At 44.3% G+C, this 26,771-nt stretch overlaps 1 protein-coding gene across 2 annotated transcripts; it reads right to left on the reverse strand.

Annotated features, from left to right (window-relative positions):
* Positions 1–778: 778 nt before the first annotated feature.
* aatkb (apoptosis-associated tyrosine kinase b) lies at positions 779–24,600 on the reverse strand. Of its 2 annotated transcripts, none has more exons than XM_069688546.1 (13): positions 24,469–24,600; positions 18,144–18,285; positions 14,145–14,224; positions 13,653–13,771; positions 12,613–12,700; positions 11,370–11,503; positions 10,933–11,017; positions 10,420–10,541; positions 9,143–9,292; positions 5,313–8,841; positions 4,908–5,037; positions 4,596–4,805; positions 779–3,480 (listed from the first exon to the last, which is right to left on the reverse strand). In XM_069688546.1, the coding sequence occupies exons 1-13, from the start codon at positions 24,511–24,513 to the stop codon at positions 3,452–3,454; spliced, it is 4,863 nt and encodes a 1,620-aa protein (XP_069544647.1). In that variant the 5' UTR covers positions 24,514–24,600; the 3' UTR covers positions 779–3,451. The 2 variants fall into 2 exon arrangements, with proteins under 2 accessions (XP_069544647.1, XP_069544646.1); XM_069688545.1 differs by lacking the exon at positions 24,469–24,600 and adding an exon at positions 20,803–20,934.
* Positions 24,601–26,771: the final 2,171 nt, after the last annotated feature.

Genomic DNA, 26,771 nt, shown 5'->3' on the forward strand with positions numbered 1-26,771 from the left:
AATATGATAAAAAAGTCACAGTATAGCATGTTGTCTAAAATATGATAAAAAAAGTCATACTATAGCATGTCGTTTATAATATGATAAAAAAAAGTCATACTATAGCATGTCGTTTATAATATGATAAAAAAGTCACACTATAGCATGTCGTCTATAATATGATAAAAAAAAGTCTTACTATAGCATGTCGTCTAAAATATGATAAAAAAGTCACACTATAGCATGTCGTCTAAAATATGATAAAAAAAAGTCATACTATAGCATGTCGTCTAAAATATGATCAAAAAGTCATACTATAGCATGTCGTCTAAAATATGATCAAAAAGTCATACTATAGCATGTCGTCTAAAATATGATCAAAAAGTCATACTATAGCATGTCGTCTATAATATGATAAAAAAAAGTCATACTATAGCATGTCGTCTATAATATGATCAAAAAGTCATATTATAGCATGTCGTCTAAAATATGATCAAAAAGTCATACTATAGCATGTCGTCTATAATATGATCAAAAAGTCATACTATAGCATGTCGTCTATAATATGATCAAAAAGTCATACTATAGCATGTCGTCTATAATATGATCAAAAAGTCATACTATAGCATGTCGTCTATAATATGATCAAAAAGTCATACTATAGCATGTCTTACTGAGGGCATCCTTGGAGGCCACAGTGACTCACCATCGCCTCCTGACGTATAAAGTGGTATTACAAGATAGAACTTAAATCTTAAATAGTGCACATTTAAAAAAATTTTAGCAAATGGGCAAAAGATTTCTTAATGTGTAAACCAGAGTTTATTTATATTTGAGGGAAGGTACAGAAAGTAATGGTGTGACCAGTTCAGTGTGGGGGCAGATATTACTGACAGTGTCGCAAACCGAAAATTCTCTTGCACATTTCAGTTCAAGGCCAAAGATTCTCTCTCACGTTTCTTCCTCTCTGTCGGTAAAAATAACACCAACTGTACTCACCCCAGGACCACAACACAACGTTTCTTTGGCAACAATAAACAGATATCTTTTATTTTTTATTTTTTAAAGCCTTTCCCCTCCTTCACAGGAACAGTACATCAAAACTCTTAGAAGTATTTTTGTCCAGATACAAAAATATTACGGACAGCCATCTAGATGGTTCTATGCTAAACTGTTACAGAGTATTAAAGCCTTGGAAGGCAAACGAACACTTAGAAGACTCTACATGTCGATCATTGGGTGTTAAAAAGGTGGAATCCTGCTTTTTTCTACGAGGCCGTAGAGATTTGACACAGCACACCTGCAAATTATCAACCTTTCACTTCCTTACATGTACACACACGCAGAAAGCTAAGCACGGTAGCATTTCATGATCATGACCTCTATTGCCTTTCAAACAGCTGATCAGACATATTAGACTAAACAGTGAACTGATGTGTTCCACCTAAAAGCAACATGGTTCGACAACGTGGTCAGTTTTTAAGTGCTTTAAAACTCGTTTACGGTTTCAGTGTGCAACTAAGATTTGTCCTACCTCATAAATAAACCAAATTATGATAAATTAAAAGTAAAAGGTTGAGCTTCATAGTCCAAATCTGCTCCAGAGCAGCCAATATACAGCGATTGACAGTAACAGTAAAGTCAGGCAGTTGTTCGAGTCTCTTATGTGGTAGAAATGGGTATAAGCAGAGAAATACTGGATGTACAATGTGCTGATTTACGTACACAAAAGCACATTTGTTCAGACAAAAGTAGAGAAGCGTGTTGTGCCAGTTTGTATTTTCACATATTCACTTGCATGGTTCGGTAATATGATGGCAAATACTGAGAAAAACCAACAACCCATTTCTACCAAGATATCTTCCCCTTTGATAACTCTGGTCGTACCAGCTCGTCGTTGATCTTGTTGCATTGAGCATTACCGTGTTGTAGCCATATTGGATTTACAGGATCTTTGCATCAATGTGATGAAGTACCGTGATTTGTCAGGTATTTAATTTCACTGGACAATCCCATTTCACCAACTGAGGTTCCAGAAAATTATCATTATATCATATTACACTTACTGTGAGATTTTGTCCACTTCTGTTGGCCTATGTCATTATTACAGAGCTGAATATTTCCACATGATGCCAATTCTGTTTTGGATAAGTAGCATAAAGGGATTTCCATGACCATGTGTGCCTGTCTCTGCTCCAAAACACAAAACAAACAAAAAAAAAACTGTTCCTTTTTGTCTCTTAGCAGAATTTTTTTTTTTTTTTTTGCTTTGTTACTTTAAATCATGCATTGCTATATTTAATAAACCTTTAAAAAGAGTAAAATCTTAAATTGCTTCTTTCCCTTCTCATCACTACAGTGACTGTAGCCTCGTTTAGACCCGGCATTAACATGCATCTTGAGACCACTTTTAATTTGATGTCTGTAATTGGATGCCTGAATACTTAAGATTGTAATTCCCAACATGAACCGTCAGTCTCAACTCGATCATGTCAGTTCAGGCTCGGATTTTGGAATTATTCCAGCGGGTATAATGTGGTCTGAGCAGATCGGATCTCAGTGCATCTTTGGAGACCACTTGTGACCAGATCAACATGACTCATGTTAATGCCAGGTCTGATGCTTACAGTAGGGAGGAGTTGGTTGTGATGGCGGCGCTGGCACTCAGTTTGGTAGAGAGGATGATATTTATGTAAAACAGTATAGTAGTGGTCCTGATGCAACAAATAAAGAAAAAAAGTCACAAATTATTAGTTTGTCAAGGTTCGATCAGCTGTTTCCTAAAAAAAAAGAAAACACTCTGCAACCAGGCAGCGGTGAGATTCCCTTTGCTTCCTTCTTTCACACCATCTTTGTCTTTGAATGAACCCAAATATGAACATTATATTACTTGTGATACCTCAAGGATTCTTGTTGATATTCATTAATACCAGTAAAACCATTTCCTAAAAAGTAGAAAGTCTGTGGTGATTGACAGTCTTGTTCAAAGTGCTGATCCTTTGTTCAAAACCCAAAAAGTTGTGTCGTTCACTCAGCGACTGTTTGCGCAACAGTTTAATTGTCCTGCCTCTGATAGTCCAGGTGGCTCCACGCTTTTATGAATACCTGCCATCATAAATTAAAAAGTGAAAGAGGTGGCGAATGTGATGCTTTTCAAAGGTCTGTCCTTCCACTTGATCAAAAAAAACCACGCAGAATTCAACATACAAGTTTCCCCTGGTTTCATAAATTCATCAAACATTCGGTATATATTAATATTCTGGAAATGTTATATATTAACCATTCTCTTTTCAGTGTTTTTAACAGCTTGGGCTAGTCCTACATCGTGGTAAGACGGACCTTTCAAAAGTGTCCACAGGCGGTAAGAGGCACTGTCTTGTGTTTCTAAAACCTGACGTTAAAAATGAAATCAGAAGTCATGCTTGTAGGCCAATGTTGTTGTCCTGGAGAGGCAGTAAATATCCACAGCATGTTACTCTTTGTCTCCATCTTCGCTGCTTCCTGCAGAGGACACAACAAAGCAGAAAAGATGAATGTACACGAGCATCTTTTTTCTCCCCAAAATGTTGGCAGATTTCTAGGAGATTTGGCAAGAAAGCGTTTTTATGGTGCTATTATGGTGGTAATTTATTCTTTGGCAATATGTTGCATCTTTAACGGGCCTTGTTCCCAGACTGGGATTAGGTCTAATATATAATATATTAGAAAATCTTTTTTTACTGCCAAATTAGCTAAAACATGTCCACGTGTGATTTTCAACAGTCACTAGATTTATAGTAGAGTTGTTCCAAGAGTTAAGGATTGATTAAATCTCTGAAGAGCCAAGTTGAAGAGAACACTATCACTATTCGATTTGAAATTGTATTAAAACAGCATCTTTTGATTAGAGGTTTGGAATAGATGGAGAAACTAATGAAATGTAAGAAGTAAAAAGTTGACAGGCCAGCAACATTACAAGATATACATGGAGGCTTGTGAGCTGTGGAGGTTCTGGCTGCGTTTTTGGGATACTGGAAGGAAAAAGGACCATATAATGAACTTTTACGAGTTCATGTTTTCCAAATGTTTTGCTGATTGTATCTTTTTTGGAGCTTGTCTTGTTTGTGGGTGCGCTCCAGTCTTTGTCCTGTTTATTTTATAATGTCATGCATTGTGGTTTAAGTAGTTATAGTTGCATTGTCACATTGTAAAGTTTCTTATGGACCGCAGGAAGAAAAGCTGCAGAAATGTTGTAGCCAATGAAGATCTAAGAACTAACTGAACAGAGCTAAACCAAACCAAACTAAACTAAACTAATTTAAACTAAACTAATTTAAACTGAACTAGGCTAAGCTAAACTAATCTTAGCTAAGATAAACTAATAAATAGTGTCAGACATAAAGAAGAGACATAATTAGTTGCACAGTATTCTTGAGTTCAAGTTTAATTGTAAGGCTTTCTTTAAATCCTTTTGCTTTGTTTAAAAAAAAAAGTTTCCTGTTTCAGTAGCTTTAAAGTTTTCTCTTTTTCTGCAACTTTAAATCTTTAAACCATTTTCAGATCTGTGACCAAAAATCAGAAATTTGATCTGCATCTCACTTGAAGAAGGACACATTGTTGTGTAGAAAGTGACCCACCTCCTGCCGAGTCCATATCAGAGTCTGAGATGTGGGTGATGGAGAAACGGGACACGCTGGAGGGGGAGACGGTGAAGCGGGAGTACTGCACAGCTGGTTTGGGGTCCGGAGTTTTGGTGGTGATGGTGCGGGGCGGACGGGAGTCAGACGTCTCCGAGGACGTTGGCAGAGGAAGCAAGGGGAAGTCGTCCTCCCACTCGTACCCTGCACCTGAGAAAAGACAGCCTGTGAGTAACTGTTTGATATCTGCTCACTGAATAGGTTTGTTCAGATGCTGATTCAAGCAACATGTAAACTAAAAAATGCACTTACTCTCCTCTGAGATGTTCCCATCTGAAGAGTCATCGGAGGCGTTAACCCTGTCGGGAGATTTGCCTCGTAAACTCTGACCTCTTGCTTCTAGAGAGAAGCCGTGCTCAGCCAGCTCTTTAGTTGGGCTTTCCTGGTGGTCGTGATTTTAGAGGAGGAAAAAAAAAGGGATGAATTACAGCTGTTTGGTGCCAAAAGGAGATAAATTAGAGTGAGATTGATTAAACCATAATTGCTGTACCACAAGACCAAAACGGTAAGTTAAAATAGGCTGAACGTGTTTAAAGAGCAGCAGTATTCTTGATATTTTCCATGAATTTTCTTGAAAAACCCTTTCGAATTACATTATGTCCCATATTATATTATATAATATTGATTAGGTTTGAATATTCCTTCTTTACCACCCACCTGATCAAAGAGATAGACGGTAACGTCATCGAAAAACGACACGGTCTTCTTCTTGCCTTCCAGCTCCTCCTCCAGGTTCTCCGCAGTGAGCAGCGTCGGCATCTTTAGGAGGCTGCGCAGTTTGTGGGCGTCGCTGCTGTCGCACACCACGATGGGCACCGGGTGGCACTCGTCCTCGCTCTCCTCCCCGCCGCTCCGCTCCTGCACGCTGTAACTTCGCAGCTCCTCGTCCGACTCGTCGCTGTCGTCGGTGTCGCCGTCCTCCTCGTCGGCCTCCTCCCCGTCCGCCGGAGACGCTCGGCCCTCCGCTGCGGGGAGTGGAGGCGGTGGGGTGGATGGAGGCGGAGGAGAGGAAGAGGAAAACCATCGGGTGTTTGCCGTGTGCTGCAAAGCCACCTCGTCTCTAGGTAAGGTGTGCGCGGTTTCACCTGATGTCCCTGATGGCTTGTTTTGAATTGTCTGGATCGCCGGCTCTTCGGTTGTTTCTAAAGCTTCAACAGAGTCTTTTAAGTCCTCTGTTTGCTCCTCGTCTACCTTATCGTTGGAGGCACATTCCCCATTCAGGGCACCGAGAGCTTCTTCCATGGCGCCCACCACCTCGGCTGCCCAGTCGCCCAAGGACGAGCTCTCTTCCTGCGACGGCCAATCATCCAGTACTCCCTCTGTTATTGAGGCAGAGTCAGAGGGATCCAGAGGTAGACCCAGTGCCTCTTGGCAGCACTCCTCGCTCAAGTACTCCTCCATCTCAGGTGGAGAGGAGGACTGTGTCGTGCCCGGTAATACGGGTTTCATTTCAAGTTGTATGTCTTTGCTCGCTCCAGCATCCTTCTGCTCTTCCTCTTCTTCATTCTCCGTTTTGAGCTGCTCCTGTTCGACATTATGTTCATCCGATACTCTCGATTGGAGTTCTTCTTCTTCGTCGCGACTCTGCCTTTCGTTCTCATAATCTGAGAAGTAGGCAGAGTCTCTGTATGGAGTCTTGTCACTCAGTGGTAAAAGAATGGGGTCGCCTGTCTGCGAGGTCACATCTTCACCCAGCGATAGTTCACTCTCTGTGGGCACTGCGTTCGCCTCAACTTCGTGTTCCTCCAGCTCCTCGTCCTCCTCCTCCAGACTGGCATCGAGGGTAGGTTTTCCCTCACGGGGTTCATGAGGCTCTTTGGGGACAAACTCGGGGCTCTCGTTATTCTCCGTATCGTAGCCGCTGTCCATAGCTTTCGGTGAGTTTGAAGGGTGGGAGGACGCCGGGCTGAAGCCTTCGCAAGACCCCGCTGCGGAGGGCAGATCCATCGAATCCATGGAGTCCGGAGTTCCTACCTGCTTCTGGAGCGACTTGAAGGCAGGCGAAGCGTTCAGTTCGCTGGACTCGTCAGCGAAGATGCCCGAGGTGAGGTCAGTGATATCGTCCGTTATTTCGTCGTCTTCGTCGCCGTCGCTGCAGTCGAGGATGTCGGCGAGGCTCACGGTGGAACCGCCACGGTCGACGCCGCTGTCGATGCCGCTGTCGACGGTGTGACTCAGCTCTGACGGTGGATCTGTGATGGTCACCATCACGTGCATGTTGTCAGCAGGAGGAGGTGAAGTGGTTTCGGTCATCGTCAGGGCGACCTCTTCTGTTCTGGGCTCGGGCACTTTTTGCACGATTAGATTTTCCTTGATTACATCGTCCCTCTTCTCCTTGAATGGGCCATCATCAGTCGTCAGATTGACGTACTGCTCTACGCCATCCTCTGACTTTTTCACGGCGGGTTTGGCTACAATGGGACCGCCCGGAGCCGGTGACAGATTGATCATCTCCTCGTTGCTTGGGATGTCGATGACCTTATCTGTGATGTAGCTGCTGTGACTGTAGCTGTGACAATAGCTGTTGTTTCTGACTAGCAGGCCAGTGAGCGGGTCAACAAAGTGTGAGTGGCAGCACTCTCCAGATGCCGGCACCTGATTCTCACCTTCATGGCACAGGTAGATGTAGGCATTGCAGTTGTCCGAGGGCACCATTGCATGATGCTTACTCAGACTGAGGCAGGCACTGTTATCTTTGGCCTGCTGCGGCTCCAGATAGTCGATGGGTTTGGGTAGAGCGTGAAAGCCCAGGCTGTGATCTTCCGGCCAGGAGTCTTCGATGTCCGTACTTGGCATCGTGTAGTGGAAATCAGCATACGTGTCCTGTCTGCAGCTGTGGCTCGCCCGTCTGTGGTGACCCCCGCTGCTGTGGCGGTGTTTCGAAGGCCAGGTGTTGCAGGTGTGCCTCTCAACGAATATGTCCTCTTCCTCCTCTTCCGAATCGCTGTCCCTGTGTCCGATGAAGAGAGCCCCCTCGGCCTTCATGTTGATGCTGACGGAGTGGCTGCTGTGCCTCGCGTGGCTGGGCATCGTCTTCCTCAGGGAACCCATCATGTCATAGTAGCCCCCAGTCACGTTCTTTCCTATGATGGAGGTCTGACTCGTGTCCAGGTACACGTCTTGGTAAGCCTGTTGAGGCGGATTGTTTCCCGAGGGGGATATTCCCAGCGGGCTCTCCAGCTCACCCAAAGCCCGTCGAAGGCTTCTTGACCCCCAGCTTTCCTGATGAAACTCACTAGAGGATTCTCCACCAATCAGATACGGATCTATTCCCAAAGGGGGCGAGTGCTCGTAGTAGTAACCCCCATCCTGATCTTTATAGGACACGTAGTGACTGGACTCCCAGGGTCGTAGTGGGCTGTTGTCCGACACGTGCCCTAAAAGCGGCTCCATCGTCAGGGAGATGGCGGGACTTGAGTCGTTGGAATCGTACACGTTGGATTTATGGATGTCTGCCGACCAATAGGGACCCATGTTTTTAGTCAGAGACGGACAGGCCACGCACTCACCTGAGTCTGCACTCCCGGTCAGGAAGCTGCCACTGCTGCCCTGGTAGTCTGGGCTGTAGGAGCACATGGTGTAGTCTGGATCAATGTTACAGTCTACCGGCTCCTCAATGCGAATGTAGTATTCGCTGCTTACCGAGGGGCTGTGGGCACTGAGGATGGGAAGGACACCTGGAGCATGGAGATGTTTCTGTTGGTAGTAAGAAGGAGAAATGTGGCCGAGGCTCTCCATGGGGCAACCTCCCACGATGCCTCCTGGTGGGTAAAATGCTTCCTGACAATGATGGTTGACCTGTCCCAAGGTACTGGACGACTCCGGGGCTCGGTACGACTGGTCCGCTCTGGCTTGCTCCCACTTGTACTCAAAGTTCAGGCCGTGGCTGGTCTCGGTGACCGTCAGTATGTCGTCGCCAGACTCCGAGTGGTAGCCGTCGCCGGCCGAGAACTGCTCAAGGAGAGGGAAAGAAGAGGAGGCGGACGAGGGGTGGTCTCGCAACATCGATGAGGCACCGCGGTGGCTGTTGAATCCCATGTTGGGACGCAGGGAGTTCCAGCGCCTCTCGAAGTCCTCCTCGGCCTCGCTGGCCCCCTTGGCACACAGGTAGCTGAGCAGCAAGTGGACTTCCTCAGCGTTGGGTCTCTGATCGGGCTGGAGCCAGCAGAACTGCATCACCTCGTACCTGTAGACCCCAAAAAAGAGACAACACAGACAAAAGATGTGCTCATCAATACCCCACATGATTATTAAAATATAGGGGTACTAAGGGAATGTAATACTAATAACCATGTCATCTTGAAGTTGTGATAATAAGACTAAAAAAGACAAGGCAACGCAAGTAAACCTACAAAATGAGCATTATAATTAGAAGCCTCGTCTTTGCCTCAGGAAAGGATTTAATGGTGTTGTTATTGTGTTTTGCTGCGTTACGTCCTTCTCCCAGTGGGCTGCTAAATCTTTTGTGCTGAGCCGGTTTCACTCACCAGCGCTCAGCCAGCGGCACTTTGAGCAGCGGTTCGGGCAGTCGCAGCTGCTGCTCCCTCACAGCGTAGGTCAGCACCTGTCTGTCGGAGTAGTGTCTGTAGGGCTGGTTTCCAAGCTCGAACAGCTCCCAGATGGTCACACCCAGAGACCTGAGGACACAGGAGGACACAGGAGGACGCAGGAGGACGTGGACGTTAATGACGATTCAACATAAAACAGCATTTGTACACATTTCCATTAATCCCTCAAAGAATGTTAAAGCTTTATATCTGGTTTTAGTGTCGTAAATGCTTCTCGGTATTGTTGATAATTAATTTGCTCTGACGTTTTGCCACTGGCCTCTCCTATTACATTTCACTATCTTGAGTGTTTGTTTGCACTCTCAGGGTTTGGTTTAGTCATGTTCCCTGGAGGGTCTTTCAAAGCCAATGTAAAATGTATAAATAATTGAGAATTTAACAGTATCATTGTGCAACTCATGTTTCTTTCTTTCAACTTTAATCCCAATTTAACAGAATGGATATGTTCATAAATAACAGCAAATTTATAAATAAAATCCCTCTGTTGCCATCTTATATATAGCGTAAGCTGAATTTTCCTTAATGTTTATTGCCTAAAACATGGTGAAACTATGCTGGATGCTGTGAAATCTTTATTAATCTGTTTTTTCAGAGCAGACTATAAATGTGCTTGTACGTTTATTATACCAGTTTGAGTTTTAGACCTCTGGGAGTGAGAACATTTTGGGAAAATTAGAACATTTAGGCTTTTTAACACACTCAAAATGTCTGTTTGAGGACTCAGGTGGGGATGTCATGGTCATTGTCACACAAATGCAATTTAACCATCAGTTACTGTTCATTTTATACCGTTACTGTAGCATTTGGCCTGATAGTATTTAAAATTATAAACATACAACTGATGAGGAACAGGAGACGCTCATTGGCTTTCAACATCAGAACATATGAATAAAAATCAGATTTTTGTAGCTTAAATATACAAAGTATATCACTGAAATACTTACAATTATGGGTACCAACAACTCAAAGCAAACAATGAACAAATAAAACAAATAAACAAATGAGATGACGTCACTAAAAGAGTTAAAGCAATGAAACTGAAAGAAATGTGACACTCGTTGAAATTCATAAATGTGTGTGTGTGTGTGTGTGTGTGTGTGTGTGTGTGTGTGTGTGTGTGTGTGTGTGTGTGTGTGTGTGTGTGTGTGTGTGTGTGTGTGTGTGTGTGTGTGTGTGTGTGTGTGTGTTGACGTCACCAGATGTTGCTCTGCTGCGTCTGGTCGGCCACCAGCAGGTTTCCGTGCACCTCGTCCACCAGCTCTGGAGCGATCCAGCGCAGCGGCACGTACATCTGATCCGACGTCATGTAGTAATCATCCTGACAAAGAGGGTTTGAGCGGATCGTTAAGAGGCCGATGTGATGGACAGAGGGGAAAAATATTCACCTTTTCTTATTTAAAATTATATTCAGAAATGAGTGAATTCAGCTCCGGAGACAGAAATGATCTGTAAAACCTTTTAGAAACTTGTGTGGAGTAAATGATAGGTTGTTTTGTAGCTATATGAAGGATATCAGGGATTTGGATAATACTTCACGAACAGGGTTGTTCATCTGTTCATTCATTCATCCAGTCTTTGGTGGTTAATAATTGTCTTTCCACAGGCAACAAACAATCATTTTTTTCACATTTCGCCAAATAAATTAAATTATTTGCTTCAAAAACAGGATGTGTGTGTGTGCATGTTTATTATCTGGTAAATAAATCTACCTTGTACTTGGATTGGGCCAGACCATAATCTCCAATCTTCACCGAGACATCAGCAGTCAACAAGCAGTTCCTCAAAGCCAGGTCACTGGTGATGGAGGAGGAGGAGGAGGAGGAGGAGGTGGAGGTGGAGGAAGGTTAACTGATTATGTTCACTATTAATCGACATATTAAACAGACACACTGACAGATAGCGTGGTGAAATAACAATTCTCTGGTTCAACACCTGAGTGGAGGTTTGAGTTTCTCTGGAGAGGAGGAGCCACCGCCTGCAACAAAATCACTGATGCTGGAGTCTGTGAGGAGCACTCAGGCAGCACCAGGATATTGTTTCAGGAAGCAACCGAGAAGCAGAAAGGCCATTTAAATGTTTTTAGTTTTTTTTTTTTTTAAATCACAGTATTGCTGGGTTATGTGTGTTGTCATTTCTTTCACCCTACCTGTGTGTGAAGTTGTGTTTGTGCAGGTGCAGGAGTCCCGAGGCGATGTCACACGCCATCCGCTGCAGAACCAGGGGGTCCGGGGTCATGGTTTCAGCGGTCCTGCAGCTCCGGAGGTAACCCTTCACATCCCCCTGGACGCAGCAGGGAAATCAGACATCTGCGTGTTACAGCCTCTCAACCACTGGAGGGCAGCGCTGCTTTTGTACTGAGCTTCATCTATTATCACCCTTTTTTTTTGTCTTTTTTTTTTTGTCCAGTCACGTAAATCCTGTCTGGTATTAGAATCTGGGACACTGCATGGAAGAACACCAGATGAACTAACAAACTCACAATTTCTACGAGTTTAGAAGACAAAATCCATCCATCTGAGTCAATTAAACTCATATTTTTTTGGACGGAAGATGTCTTTATTGGACGACTTCATCTTAACTACTAAGATGAACTATTTCATCATACAAATCCCAGCAGACCTCCCTCCTCCGTGGGTTAACTGCTGCTGCTGTTTCCACACATGACATGTCACCTTAAAACCAATTTACTTTCACCGTGACAAGAAAGAAATTAAGAATATTTCCTATAATTATCCGTGTTTGATCGAATAAACTGATCAATCAAATTGGGGGGGGGGGGGGGGGGGGGGGGGGGGGGGGGGGGGGGGGGGGGGGGGGGGGGGGGGGGGGGGGGGGGGGGGGGGGGGGGGGGGGGGGGGGGGGGGGGGGGGGGGGGGGGGGGGGGGGGGGGGGGGGGGGGGGGGGGGGGGGGGGGGGGGGGGGGGGGGGGGGGGGGGGGGGGGGGGGGGGGGGGGGGGGGGGGAGGATGATGGATTTGAGGTACAAGTGCAGTTTGACTTGTCCGTAACTTTCAGCTTGTCTGCCAAATGTTTACATGCTGCAGCTGCCAAGAAGGATTTTAATGCCAAAAAAAAAAAATCCCATAACTGCACATTACAAAATGTTTTCAATCTACTTAATGCACTGAATGAGTTACAGGTTGAAATTTGGACTTTGAAGTATGTGGAAGGTTAAAAAAAAGTTGACAAGGACATTGATAAACTACAGTCAACTCAAACATTATAAAACATTTGCAGCACATTGATTTTATTAGAATATTAAATGAAACTGAGGTCGTATCCACTACAGGAGAATTTTTTCCAAAGTCAATACTTTCTGTTTATTTACTTCAGGTGTAATTTAATTTGTATTGATCTCTCTCTTCTTTTTTTTTAATTTTTATTACTCACCAATGGACAGAAGTCCATCACCAGCAGGTAGGGGGTGACCTCGGTGCACTGGGCCAGACATTGCAGCAGAGCCGGGTGCTGCAGGGCACTGGAGGGGAGGAAGACCACTTTATTAGGAACACCTGAACAATTGAATGCAACCCAATATGGCAGCTCTGCAATAAACTCTTACACCCCATACATTTTTTAAATTAGCTGTATTTAAAATTACTTAGCCTCTGAAAAATGAGGCCTATGCAGAAGTGCCTTCAGCTGCAATACCACCGAGTGCCACTAGATGTCGGCTCCAAAAAGCCTCCATAGACTCCCATTCAACTTCTCTCATCAAATCCAAAGTCAATAAATTGTTTCTACTAGTTTCCTGTATATCAGTAGCTAAATTCACTCTTCCAGATTAGTTTACTGGAGATCCATCTGAAAATAATCCTGTCATAAATTAGAAAATAAGCTTCATAAAGATGTGTTTTTGGGAGTGTGTCTGTTTGATCGGAATTTAATGATCAACAGTGTCATCTTAAGACATATCTTTTGAGCTTGGCTTTTAATTGAGGCTCTATTGTTTTATTATTTTATTTATTGTTTGGCTTTTAAATTGTTTATTGTTTCATCTTTGTTTTACTTTTCTCTTGTTTTTATTGTATTTTAGGTGTTTTTTTTGTATCTTGGTCTGTAAAGCACTTTGGGATGCATTGATGTATTAAAAGGTGCTGTAAAAATAAATCTGTGTATATTGCGTATTTCCAGGATTTATAAAATGAATAAAAGATATTTATATTTATCAAATATGAATTACTGTTTATAAATTGTAGTCCATATGTAAACAAAAATATGTGTTTGATTTGAATTGGAAAAAACACATTGCAAGTATAAGTTCTGCATTAAATAAAGATGTACTGAAGTAAATGAAGGCACTCATTTTAAATAATGAAAACAAGAGATGTGGAATAACAATAAAATCTCAGCTGACATTTTACCAGATGACAGCAATATTTTATGAGCTCATCTTAATTTTTTTTAATATGAAATATGAATCTGTGTACCGGTACGGTTGGGCTTCTTCCAGGAAGTGCATTTGGTCCTGCACGCTGGCGCTGGCTTTCAGCTCCTTCACCACCACTTGGGTGGTGTTCAGTCCGGCGTTGACCTCCCCGAGCAGAACCTGCAACGTCACGGGCGGAGACGAAGCAAGGACACACACGGACATACCGAGACACAAGGATGGCGAGGACAGATGTGCGTAAGGAGGAGACAAAGACGAAAGAGAGACAGCGACATGTTATCTGCTTGTAAAAAACAAACCACGCGGTTCAGCTCTGCAGTGACAGGCTTTTACTTTGAAACTTTCAGCAGCGTAAAAATACACTCTCAGGTGTGAAGTTCTGGGACGAGCTGACATCAAAGGAGAGGATCAGGCCGGCACAACACACTCAGATATTCCAGGTATAAGGCAGCGTGTCGGACATCTCTGACTGACTCCAGAACGTTTCATCTACCGGGCAGGTATTCATGGAGACCGAGAGAAGTGGGCTCACCTTCCCGAACCAGCCATTCCCGATCTCTTTCAGGTAGAGCAGACTGTGGCGGCTGAGGTCCGTGGACTTCAGGAGTTGGACTGGAGGGGGACATGAATAGGACTCCGTCAACAACAACAACAACAACAACAACAACAACAACAACAACACAGTATTAATGTCAGGCTGATGGATTTACACTTCTCAAACCAGCTCGTCCACAAATGGCTGAAAACAATATTGAAGAAACTGCAAAGAAAATAGTCAGCAAAAATAAAAAGTGCATGACCTTCATTGACAGGGTTTTCCCTCCCAGTATAACATTTATGCTGTGCATTTTTTTTCCACAGCATCTGATCTGTATACCAATGTTTGGTGATTTTTATGGCAGATTTTATGTGTATTTTTTTTATATATAAATATTGTCAAAAAATAAGTTAAAATGAATAGTTTTTAGTTAAATAACTATCCACCACCTCCCAGCTCCTACGGCAGCTCCTATACCCTCCAGAAACTAAAGGAAACTGCAGTATTTTAATTCCACCTAAAATTTTAGTTGAATAAAGCAGCATTTAAAGATGGCTGAATTTATTACATACTTGTTTTAGTCGCTCTAAAATCTATGCGAATGTTAATACAAAAATACATCAGCATGTTCATTATTCTGCGCTTTTACTTTTGATAATTTGTACTTTATTTTTACAGTTTTACTACAAATTAAGAGATGACGAGAGGATGCACATCTACACGTCCTCTGTTACGTGGAAGTGAATCATAGACTTTTGTAATAAATAATCGTACAACATTGCTGCAGGTCCTAAAACCTTCAAATGTAACATGAGAGAACGCACCACATCCAGGTTGTTAAGAGGCTGCATGAGCATCCATCCTCGGTCCGATCGATTGCTCTCAACCCTCTCTAACAGTGAGACATCCCAACAGGCCGGTGGACACATCGTCCAGCAGACAGCAAACCGGACTCCACTCTTGAAGTGTGACTCTACGTCTCCGGCTCCGATCTGTCCGACTGTCCTCCAGCTCCCCGAAGCATCGCTGTCAGCATCCCCCGGTGACCCGAGTCCTTCCTGCCTGCTGCACATGTCTGACCGTCCCGTCCTGGCCTGTCCTGTCCCGTCCCGGCTCAGCCAAATGAAACGGACTGACTGCAACATCCCCCCCCCACACCTTTGTCTCGCTCTAGGTCTCCCATGATGACACTCAGCGATTCTGAGGCAGACAGGCCCATCTTTGTGGTGCTGTCTTCTCAAACCCCCCCCCACACACACACACCCCTCCCCTCTCCAGAAGGTCCACACAGTCCAGTCACTGTGCGGAGCCCATATTGGACACCCTTGTCCGTCCCCGTCCCCCAGACATGGTCATTCCTCGCACCCACTCACGCTCTCTCTCCGGAGCAGAATAGCCTCCATTGTCCGGCTGCTGAGGGGCAGCATGGCACCAGTTAGGACCAGTTAGCTGTGCACACACACACTGGGGTTATTATCCAGCAGCTCCGTGACAGAGGGACGGACAGCAGCAGAGTCCCACCTACTGTACACCACCAGCGTTCACCTCAAATATTCATGATGGAACAATGAGGATGACGCACTCTGGGAGACAAACTAAACTCTCAAAGACTGAAATATTCATATTCCTGCTCTCAACTGTTTGTTTCTTTGCAGGATGTTTAAAAAAAGGTTCAGATATGAATGAAATTTGGTACAAAGTTCATTCATAGAATATGAAACAAGGGATTTGCCGGTTAAGGTGTCTTAACCTTGCAATAGGGGGCAGAAACTTACATAAATCTAATGTCTGTGAGTCATGTAGAAGAGCAGCAGAACATGAGTGCTTTCTTTTGTTCTCAACCACTCAAACACAAACACACCGACTACCCCGCTAAGTTCTCACATCTCTTTCCTAGCTGATACGATAACTCGATTTCCATCTGACAGCCCAGTCTGGCCTCCTCCAGGCCGAACTTTAAACGTCTGGCCGGCTCAACGGCCGTCGTTAGTAGTTGAGGCCGGAAGTGTTTAGTGAGATGCACAGCGGCTGAATCAATCAGAGCCAAATGGAATTCCCATCATCCTCCCTTTCCCTGCGCGGTGCATCCTGGTCCGTTCTGCACCGAGCAGTCGTTTAAAGTCACTTATGACGTTTTCCCATCCTCGTTATGGAAGTCAATCAGAGATGGAAGTGAGGCGACAGGTTTGGATACTGCTCAGAAGATTTGAAGGTGTTTGAAGGATACTTCCACATAAATGTGTAAAAAAACTGGACTTGTTTTTTCGTCTCACATCTCCTCTGAGTGGGTGTGAGCTCCGTTAGTCTTTACAGCGCGGAGCAGCTGCATCAGGGCGGGGAACCGGGGAACCGGGGAACCGGGGAACCGGGGGCCTCCGTCTGAGCCCTGCGCTCGCAGCACTGGAGCCTCATTAGGGACTCCACCTTCCACACAGTCCTCCACAGCCAGAGGAGACGGGAACGTTGGCTGGAAAGCAATCGGACCTACTCATCGACTTCAGCTCTCACGAATCCTCGGCTATTAGAGACTCACATGGGCACCGTGATTAAAAAATAAATTAAAAAAATCATATTTTTATTGTAATCCTTGCTGTTCCTTCTCCTCTTCTCTCCTCATCCTTTCCTTCACTCTGGTCCTTTAATATTTTATCATCCTGTAAACTGACAACATCCTGATAAAACAACAGCAGCAAAAACACACGATTTGAAGATTATGAGCCGTAGGGAAGGATCGGTCCCCTCGCTCTTTAAAAAAACAAGAATCGATATCCTGGAATGATGTCAGTGGGCGAGGCCGTCCTGAAGGTGCAGTAATGAATCCCCGACTGCCACTACTGTAACACCATATGGTTCCTATTACTCACAGAGGACCAGGCAGGAGTTAAAGGGTCAGTTCACCCAAATCACAGAAAACAGCGAGAAAGTATTTAGATTTAATTTCCTGGAGTTTGAGATGCATCCGAAACCAGTTTTGTGTGTTTGTTGTTTTTAAACACATTCAGCACATTAACATTCTTTGTATTCACCTCGTTTTTTTCTGATTGTGAATAAAACTAAATCTATCTGCAAGCCTGGACACGACAAACAGTGGGTTAGGAGATGTAGTCTTTTCTCATTTCTCTCTGAGGGCTGCTGCAGCCTGCCTCGATGCATTAAGTCTCACCAGTGTCACCAGTTTATCAGGCAGCATCAGACCATTAACACACAACGAGGACCGTTGTCACACGGAGGCAGAGAGAGAGAGGGGGATATTCTCACTGAGGGTTTTGTGCTCTCGCATGCCTCACATACCAGCAGATAGCAGAGTGGGCCGGGCCGATTACGCAACATGCAGATGTTTGTGGGAGAGAGCGAAAGTTAAAGAGTTCACCCCGGAGGGACCTGCACGCACGGGATTGTGGGATAGGTGGAGGCCCCGGCCGAGCGAGGCCAGCGGCGGGGCGGTGCTCGCTCCGGGGACCGAACCGCGACCGATGCCAGAGACACACAACTCTTCTGTTACGCCCACGCCCTCGAAATGTTCTCGCACATGTGAGGCTGAGGCTCCTTTTTACAAAAGCTCCTAAAAGCTTTCACATCAGTGTGCAGCACCAAAATTTCATGATCTGACAAAATGGCTGCAAAAACACATTCACATCTGTTGAAGTAAAAATACAGAAACAGAAAAAATGAAAATAAAAACAACTAAAGTAAATGATTGGGAAAGGTGCTGCCCAAAAAAATAAAAGTAACATATGTTACTTAATGTCGTTATCGTGATTTAATTATCCGGTTTTGCTAGAAAAAGTGTCACTCGGTGGCTCGATTTCCGACTCAGCATTGGAAGCATTCAAATCGACTGAAATGAAGCTAACGTTAGCTTTATGCTGTCAGTGACGTCATCAAATTTTATTTTCCAAAATGTTTGATGTGTTATAACTGTTGCCTGATGTATGTGCAGCGTGTGACGTCACCCGGCAGAGTTTGAGAAGTTAAAACCGAACGCGGACTCACCCGATCGAGCCGGTTGCTTGGCGACCGGCAGGGACACCTCTGTGAGCGGCAGGATGTAGACGTCCGGGCAGCCCTGGGAGGCCGGCGACGCCAAGGTGGACATGTCTGCGTGGTACTCATCCCCGTCCACATTCTTGAATTCCTGAAAAACACATAGGGGCACACGTCCACGGAGAGGTCAAAGGTCACGCAAAAGAAGCACGCTCGTTCAGTGCATCAACTACGATCTTTGTATTGTCGTGTTTTTTTGTCCGTTTGCACCGACGGAGAGTTGAAGATGTTTTGGCCGAGTCACCGAAGCAGAGCGGAGATAAACTGAAGCAGGCTGTTCTGGCCCGAATCAGTGTTTCTCTGAGACTGTTGGAGAGTCACAGCGTAAACAAAGCCAGCCTGTTATGTCCAGAGATTATTAGCTCCAAGATTACATGTGTCTCAATTCTCTGCTTCACTGATAAACCCGATGATTTCAGACCGAAGAGAAGAGACTCAACAGGAAGGTTTTCTTTTTTTAAATGTTTTCATATCAAATAAAAAAATGTTGACTTGGTTTCCTGCCATTTTATTCAATCTGTCAGGTCTTCGTGAGTCTGAAGTCGCACTCACATCTCTGGCAATTAAGACCCTGTGACAATGTGTTAAGTATTATAATCTACTGGAAAGGAGCTGCACACAAAAAAAAGATGGCTGCAAAAACATCTATCAAAGTGAAGTGAAAATACAGGAACAGTCCTACAAATGGAAAAAAAAAAAAACCTAACTAAACGGAAAAAAAAATAGAAAATTCAAGTTTTATGAAAATTAAAAGCGGAACAAACAGAAGCCAAAAAACGTCCTCGCTAGCAATATTTTTTAATTCCGTTTAATTCTCGAGATCAGGAGTTAATTCTTTATTTATCTTGAGTAAACAAACTTTGTTGACTTCAGATGAGGAAATAATGAACCTGATATCATGAGAAAATAAACAGTAATTTCCTTGTATTACGTATAACGTTCGACCAGCAGATGGCGTCCGGATGAATAAAAGCAGAAATTTCAGATCAAGGAGTTCATGTTGTTGTTCAACACATCAGACTGTACAATGTGTATTTCTATTAAAGCAAACCTGCAGTGAAACTTCTGTCTCCCCCTTCTGGCACCAAGAGGAATTACATCAACACTTTCAACAACTCTGTATTCCACTACGTTGCTGTAAAACAGTGACTAAACTCTGGATGAATGAAAATAAAATGCGTCTTAACCGCCGTGAAATGACTCATTTCAGAATCAGAATTTGATTCGTTACGATAACTTTTGGAAAGTCTGAAAGATGTCGCTAAACTGGAAGTCTGGAGTCTCTGCCCAGTGTGCATTTATCCATTTAATTTAAATTTAAAAAAACTCAGGAGATTTAATCTTGCTTTTGTTGAATGTAACAGATTTAAAAGAAGACAGGGATCTCTGGGATTGTTGTCTTTAGTAACCAGATGAGGATAAAATGATCTTATTATCTCCAGAAATCTGCCTCTTGTTTTCTCGTGATTATGAAGATCTGGAGATAAAAACAGGCTTCACAGTTTAACATTCTGGCTTTTGGGGATTTTTCAGTTTTTCTTGAAGGAGTTTTCATGTCATTATGAGGCCTGAACTGGACAAACACCGGGGAGTTCCTCAAAGGATCTTTCTGTCCGTCGAAGAACGAGGAGGGGAGGGAGTTGGACGCATCCTCGGACCGGATGTCGGAATAAAAGTCTCTTAGATGGGAGCTGCAGAGCGGCGGGGTCCCATCGCTGGAAAAATGTGACCCTCTGCAACACCCACCCACACACACACACACACACACACACACACACACACATAAACACCTCCATCTCACGCTTCATCCTGCTCCCCCCTCCCCCCACCCATCCCCCGAAGACAGCCAGCGCACACACACACACACACACACACACACACACACACACACACACACACACACACACACACACACACACACACATGTGCACGCTCACACCCGCCCTCCGCCTCAGATCCAGACCTTCACACGGCCCCGCTCGCCCTCCCAGTTAACATGTGGTTTCACTCTCAACGTCTCCACACACACACACACACACACACACACACACACACACACACACACACACACACACACACACACACACACACACACACACACACATCCATTCCATACATCCTGCCGAGAGAGGAAACCAAAATCTGGGCCGCAAATAACTTACATATTTGATATATTCAATTATTTTTTTTGTGTAAATTAAATGTTAACAAATAGAAAAAAAATGCCGGGTATTTTTTTTCCCAGAATGCAAAGTGACATTTTAAAAGCAGTTTTTTTGTCTGCAAACCATCCGATTTACATTGATTCAAAATTTTGAAAAAAGGAAAAACATCAAATTTGAGAAGCTTAACTGAATTTTCTTTACTAATTATTTGATTTTCCACAAATACAAACAATCATTTACTGATCATTTCAGCACTAATCTAAGCAGAAAAGAGAAAGAAGAAACAGATTTCCACTCATGATGAAAATATGACTCAACATGAAGCGATGAACGAAAACTACAGATTCTGACTTCACTGTGAAACTGTCCAACAAACATTAACTGTCCATCTTCATGCCTAGAAATCCTCTGAGAGCCCAGATCATCTCCCCCTGCCAGCTTACCTCTCCTCACGGTCCTCAATGTCAAACGCCCTCCAGTTTTTTGATGACAGCATCTCAACCTCAACGCACACACACACACACACACACACACACACACACACACACACACACACACACACACACACACACACACACACACACACTCCGCCGCAGCCCCCCAGGGCTCCTGCCGGTGTGACGGGCGGAGGGCGGCAGGAGGGCGGCAGCAGCGAGAAGAGCGGCTGCTGCAGGAGGCTTCATGGTTCCTGCAGAGAGACTCTTGCTGCTGCTCCGGAGAGGAGGAAGAAGAGGAAGAAGAGGAAGAAGAGGAGGTGGACTGATTTGCTGGGGATGGAAGGATGGAGGAGGGATGGAGGAGGGATGGAGGGATGGAGGAGGGATGGAGGAGGGATGGAGGGATGGAGGATGGAGGAGGGATGGGGGAGGGATGGAGGATGGAGGAGGGGATGGGGGAGGGATGGAGGGATGGAGGATGGAGGATGGATGGGGGAGGGATGGAGGGATGGAGGGATGGAGGATGGATACCAAACCGCTGGTCATCTCACAAGGGACAGGAGGGAAAAACCGAGCCGCTGGAAAAATGTAGAGAGAAAAATAAAAGTGGGAGGAAGAGGAGGCGGAGGGATGAAGGGTGTGGTGGTGGTGGTGGTGGTGGTGGGGGGGGGGTTCACATACTATACATGTGACATCACTCTCTCTTTCTCTCTTTCGCTCCCAAAAAGCTAGAGAACATCTGCAGGACAGCCCTCCCTCCTCCCTCCTCCCTCCTCCCCCTCACCAAACCTCACTATACTTGTGAGGACCGACCACTCACATTCCTGACCTTTGACCTCATCACTCCAACTAAAACCTGAACTTCACCCTGACATTTTAACCAGCTGACAGGCTGGTGTGACTTTATGCATCATGAAGATACTTAAGAAGTCCCTTAAACATTTCTTACCAGAATCAAAGAGGGAAAATGTTCTCTTAAAAACACATTTGTGACCCAAATGTTGTGATGATGAAGGGTTTTAGTAGATTTAAGGAATTCAGGAGTTTAAGGTGGATTGATTGGAGTGTGTATGTATATTATTATTTTTTAATCAATACTTTTAACATCTCAGCTTCTGACTGAACTATAAAACTAACGCAGAGCTTTAAGTTTCAGCTCTGATTTTGCTCCTATTTACTACAACTTTGTTGACAGGAAACTAATTATTTATATCCATTATTATTTATTTTTCTTTGAAGGAATCTTTTTTTTTTTTACACATTTCTTATCTGTGGGGCCAGCGGACTGTTTTGGCTCGACAAAGGTTAAAAAAAAAGAAAAAGTCTTCTCCCATCACCTGTAAAACTGACTAATAAATAATGAAGGCAGATTAGATTCCCGACTGTCCCACGGAGGACCGGTCCTCGTCCGTCTCTTCCTGTTTGTGAGACACAGAGAGCTTTTTCTTTTCTCTCTCGTCTCCTCTTGAAGTTGTTTTTCTTCCTCCTCCCTCTGAAATCTCCTCTTCCTTCTCTGGGAGAGGCTGTGTCTAATTCCAGATGGGGCCCCCGAGGCCGGATGCACTGCGGGCTCATGGGTATGCCCTTCCTCATTCCCTCTTGCCCCCCCCCCCTCTCCCAGCCCCCCCTCGTCCCACTCGAGCCCCTCACTCGGACGGACGCACCCCGACAGGTTGGAGCTGGGTGGTCCGACGAGACGAACAACAGCTCGACATGCATTTAAAATCCCGTCCGGCGCCCAGGGGAGAACAGGATGTTAAGTAAGAGAAGCTCCTGCAGTCAGACTTCCCGGATTCAGAGTGAAGACGACACGAAAAAGATGATGAGAAGATGGAGGTGTCTAGATGGAGACGATCTTTTCATGTCTGTGCTGCGTAAAAAACGTCATCTGATTGGCTTCATTGTACAATCAGCTGTTTCTGGACTTTCCTCTGAAACAACTTGAGTCACATTGACCGCTTCCACCGTGAATTTGAGACACGAAAAAGAAAATCTCTGAGATTCTCCTTCCTCCGGTTTCACCCAGTTCAAAGTAATTTCCTTTATTTCTTTTTTTTGAACTGCATTTCCTTTTTTTTTTTGTGGTAGTTTCCATCATATTCTCTTGAATTCTGCATTGCTTGTGAGTTTATTATAGTTGTAGCGTTCCTCACAGCCTTTGGAAAACAGCAAGATTTTAGAAGAGCATCTGTCCTGCAGTGTTGACTCTTAAAAACTAGAGCCAATCAGAGGGAGAGACATCCTCTCGATATGTGGAACGCAGGGCAACGATACCCAAAGATATTCACTAACCAACAATATAAAGCAGACAAAACGCTAACATCAGCAAATCAAAGCTTTTCTTTTTTCAAAAATGAAAATCTTTAAAAATCTTTTAGTTCGGAGCGGTTTGGAGCAGGAAGTGACCATATTTGGACGAGCTGGGGGAGGAGCCAGCGGCGGATCTGACCGATCTGATCGGAAACCTGACGATACTACGTCCCGCCCACCGATAACTGTAACCTGACTGCACCACAGGCCTGTCAATCAAACAGACACGCCCCCAAAAACAGGTCTTCTTGAATCTTCTTTTCTAATGAATGAGGGATTATTTTCAGATGGACCTCCAGAAAACTAATAAGAAGGAGTGACTTTAGCTAACAACACCGAGATAACTGATGGACACATTTTATTCACTTTGGATTTGATGAGAGAAGTTGAATGGGAGTCTATGGAGCCGGAGGCTTTTTGGAGCCGACCTCTAGTGGCACTCGCTGGTATTGCAGCTGAAGACACTTCTGATCAGAACCATTTTACAGACCTGAAGCTACAAACTCTTTTTATCCAGTTTATGTGTGACACATTTCTGCTGACATGTAAGTGTGTGAGCATGCGTAAGCTTTATGACAGCCCTTCATTTTAGTTTCCTGCACGGCTGCTGGTGAAAATACATCTAACATGTATGTTGAGTGTTGACAGAATGAGTTTTACAGAGAAACGCTGAATGCAAAAAAGGAAATAAGTTTAAACTTGAATCACTTTAACTGACACGGAAGAAAAACACAGTCATACACACAGTCCCACCATTCCTTCAACACACACACACACACACACACACACACACACACACACACACACACACACACACACACACACACACACTACCTTCCTTGTTCCCTGCCCTATTTTCTCCGGTGCTGTGACCCATTTCAGAGTGCGGCTCAGAAAATGGGGTCGAAATCAGCGACACAAGATGGTCATAAAGAAAAAAGCTGCAGGCCTCCCGCCGCTGCACCGACACACACTCTCTCCCAGCTTTGTCTGCCGCTCTGCCTCCTTCCTTCCCTCCAACGGCGCTCGCTACAAACGGCCGACGACCTTGTGAACATAATGGACGTCTAGAGAGGCTGCGAGGAGTGTTTTCCACGTTCGGGCCATTTGCAGTAATGCCGAAGGTCTCTATGGAAGACTGCATGAAAACTTCTGCTGTGATGAGTGTGTGTGTGTGTGTGTGTGTGTGTGTGTGTGTGTGTGTGTGTGTGTGTGTGTGTGTGTGTGTGTGTGTGTGTGTGTGTGTGTGTGTGTGTGTGTGTGTGTGTGTGTGTGTGTGTGTGTGTGTGATGTTTATTTCCACATTTCACGTTGGACGTATGATGAGAAACGGAAACTCAGCATGTCGGAGCAGAGACGCACCTGGAAGCCGATTTTGCCCTTCTTGCAACAGAGGCAGGTCAGCATGAGGAAGACGAAGGTGAAGAGGCCCGAGAAGGAGATGGCCACCACGGCCAGCGATGAAGACCAGGACAGATCGCTCAGCGGGGCGCCATCTGCAGGAGACAACGAAAACAAACAGGAAAAGATGAACTGTGGGGTCTAAAGCATGAACGACACACAGGAAGAGAGATTTGTTTCTACGTCCTCATCAGATCTTGTATTTCCATTTAGAATCATGTTTTTTGCTGGAAATGAAAAGCTTTTTAAACATTTTAGTCATGTAGCATTTAATTTTTTATCAGCACACACTTCTGCACAGCGCTGCACCCAAAGACAAACAAACACACATCTTCTGCTCTAACTGGATATTATTTATTACTATTATTTATCCATGTACAGTTCGACGGCGCTGTGAGCACTTAGATTTATTTGTTTTACCCAAATAAAAGTGTAATTTCTTTTTATATAATGTGAGTTCATGGGGGAGGCGGTGGATGAAACTTTATTATTTTTTTTATGTGTCATTGCGACACTGCAGTGCCCCAGAAACACACTTACTGCTGCAACAGCCTCGGCTTGATGTATTAATTACAAACCACAACCCTCCAGATAAACCAAGACGGGACTTTCAATGAAGTGATTCATGAATAAGATGCAGTGGTTATGTTTTTTACTATCCACCGATAGCTGTAACCTGACTGCACCACGGGCCTGTCAATCAAACAAACACGTACTCCGCGTTTTGAGTCCTCATATCTAATGAATGATGGAATTATTTTCAGAAGGACCAGAACACTGATCAGAAGAAGGGAATTTATCTAATAAAATCATAACGACTCGTGGAAAACATTTACTGACTTTGTATTTCAGGAGAGAAGTTGAATGAGAGTCTATTGAAGACAGATGATTTGTGGAACCAGCCTCTAGTGGCCCTCAGTGGTATTGCACTTTATGGCACTTCTGCAGTGTCTTGACTTTTTAGACCTGGAAGCTACATTCACTTCTTTTTTTTTCATTATCATTTATGTGCAAAACAACAAATTTGGTGTTTTAATTAAAAATGAGATGTCATCATGATACAATATTAATGCGGTGGATTTATAATATTTATACACTCCAGTTGCGCCTCTGAAGCCTTGCAGAGCTCTTTTTCCTTCAGGCTGTTCCTCTCAATGAGCCGCTCTGAGCTTCATTCTGCAGCAACAGAGCCTTCATGGTTTGAATTAATGTTTTGCACGCTGCCCAATCTCCTAAATAATATCTTGTTATTTTGGGGGGGCATTTCTGAGCAGTGAATCGTTTATTTTTTTCCCCCCGATTTGGCGACAGCTTCCCAAATGCAACGGTTACCACGGAAACAGATTGGATGGACAGCCACGCAGGATTGCCTTCAGCTGTAAATCTCTCACACCGACTACTGCCAACACAAGTGCCACCCAGCAACACACACACACACACACACACACACACACACACACACACACACACACACACACACACACACACACACACACACACACACACACACACACACACACACAATAAACAAAGCTCAGAGAGTCATTTCTGATGCCAGTTTGTGCTGATCCTCTGAAAGCTGGTGCAACTGGCTCTCACCGAATATCAGGCTCTTAGTATAATTGGACAGAGAGCGAACACTGTTGTTGAGCAGGCCGGCTGGCAACGTGTAGACAGACAGGAGAGTTGTAAGATTAATAAATAAAAATAAATAATAGAGTGCAATTTGAACAGTTAAATGCCGGATTAGCCGGGACAGTCCAGTTTGGAGGATTGTAGAAACTGAATTTTCCTGAAAGTTTTATTCTTGAATGGGATTATATGAATAAAAGCAGCAGTGCAGGAACAGAGTGCATTAAAAAGTGATGCCACATGCAGAAGTGTGGGAGAAAAAAAAAAGCTAGCTTGCTAAATCAGTCAATAACCATTTAGTGCTTTGAAATGCTACACAAGATTCAGATTTAATTACTGTGTATTTCTCAGGGGAATAATTACAGAGCGAAAAGGCATATTCCAACTCTGTTGTGGTTTATTTAAAACTCCCCTGCTTACAAATCCCAAATCCCAGCAGCAGCCAAAGTGCCAGAGTGACTGGGGATGAGGCCGGTATTAATATTTGAGAAGCACACTATGGTCCACGTGAAATGAAAACAGAGCATTTAAGCCCTGCTAGGATGCTATTATTATGATTATTATTATTATAGGCAGATGTAAAATTCATTGAAAGCTACACATCTACAGTCTCAGAAATGAGCAACAATACT

The sequence above is a fragment of the Brachyistius frenatus genome, unplaced genomic scaffold, assembly GCF_029030835.1.
Source record: "Brachyistius frenatus isolate BFR_SWC_R1_liver_20210118 unplaced genomic scaffold, ASM2903083v1 Contig_624, whole genome shotgun sequence".
In the NCBI taxonomy this organism is placed as follows: domain Eukaryota; kingdom Metazoa; phylum Chordata; class Actinopteri; family Embiotocidae; genus Brachyistius; species Brachyistius frenatus.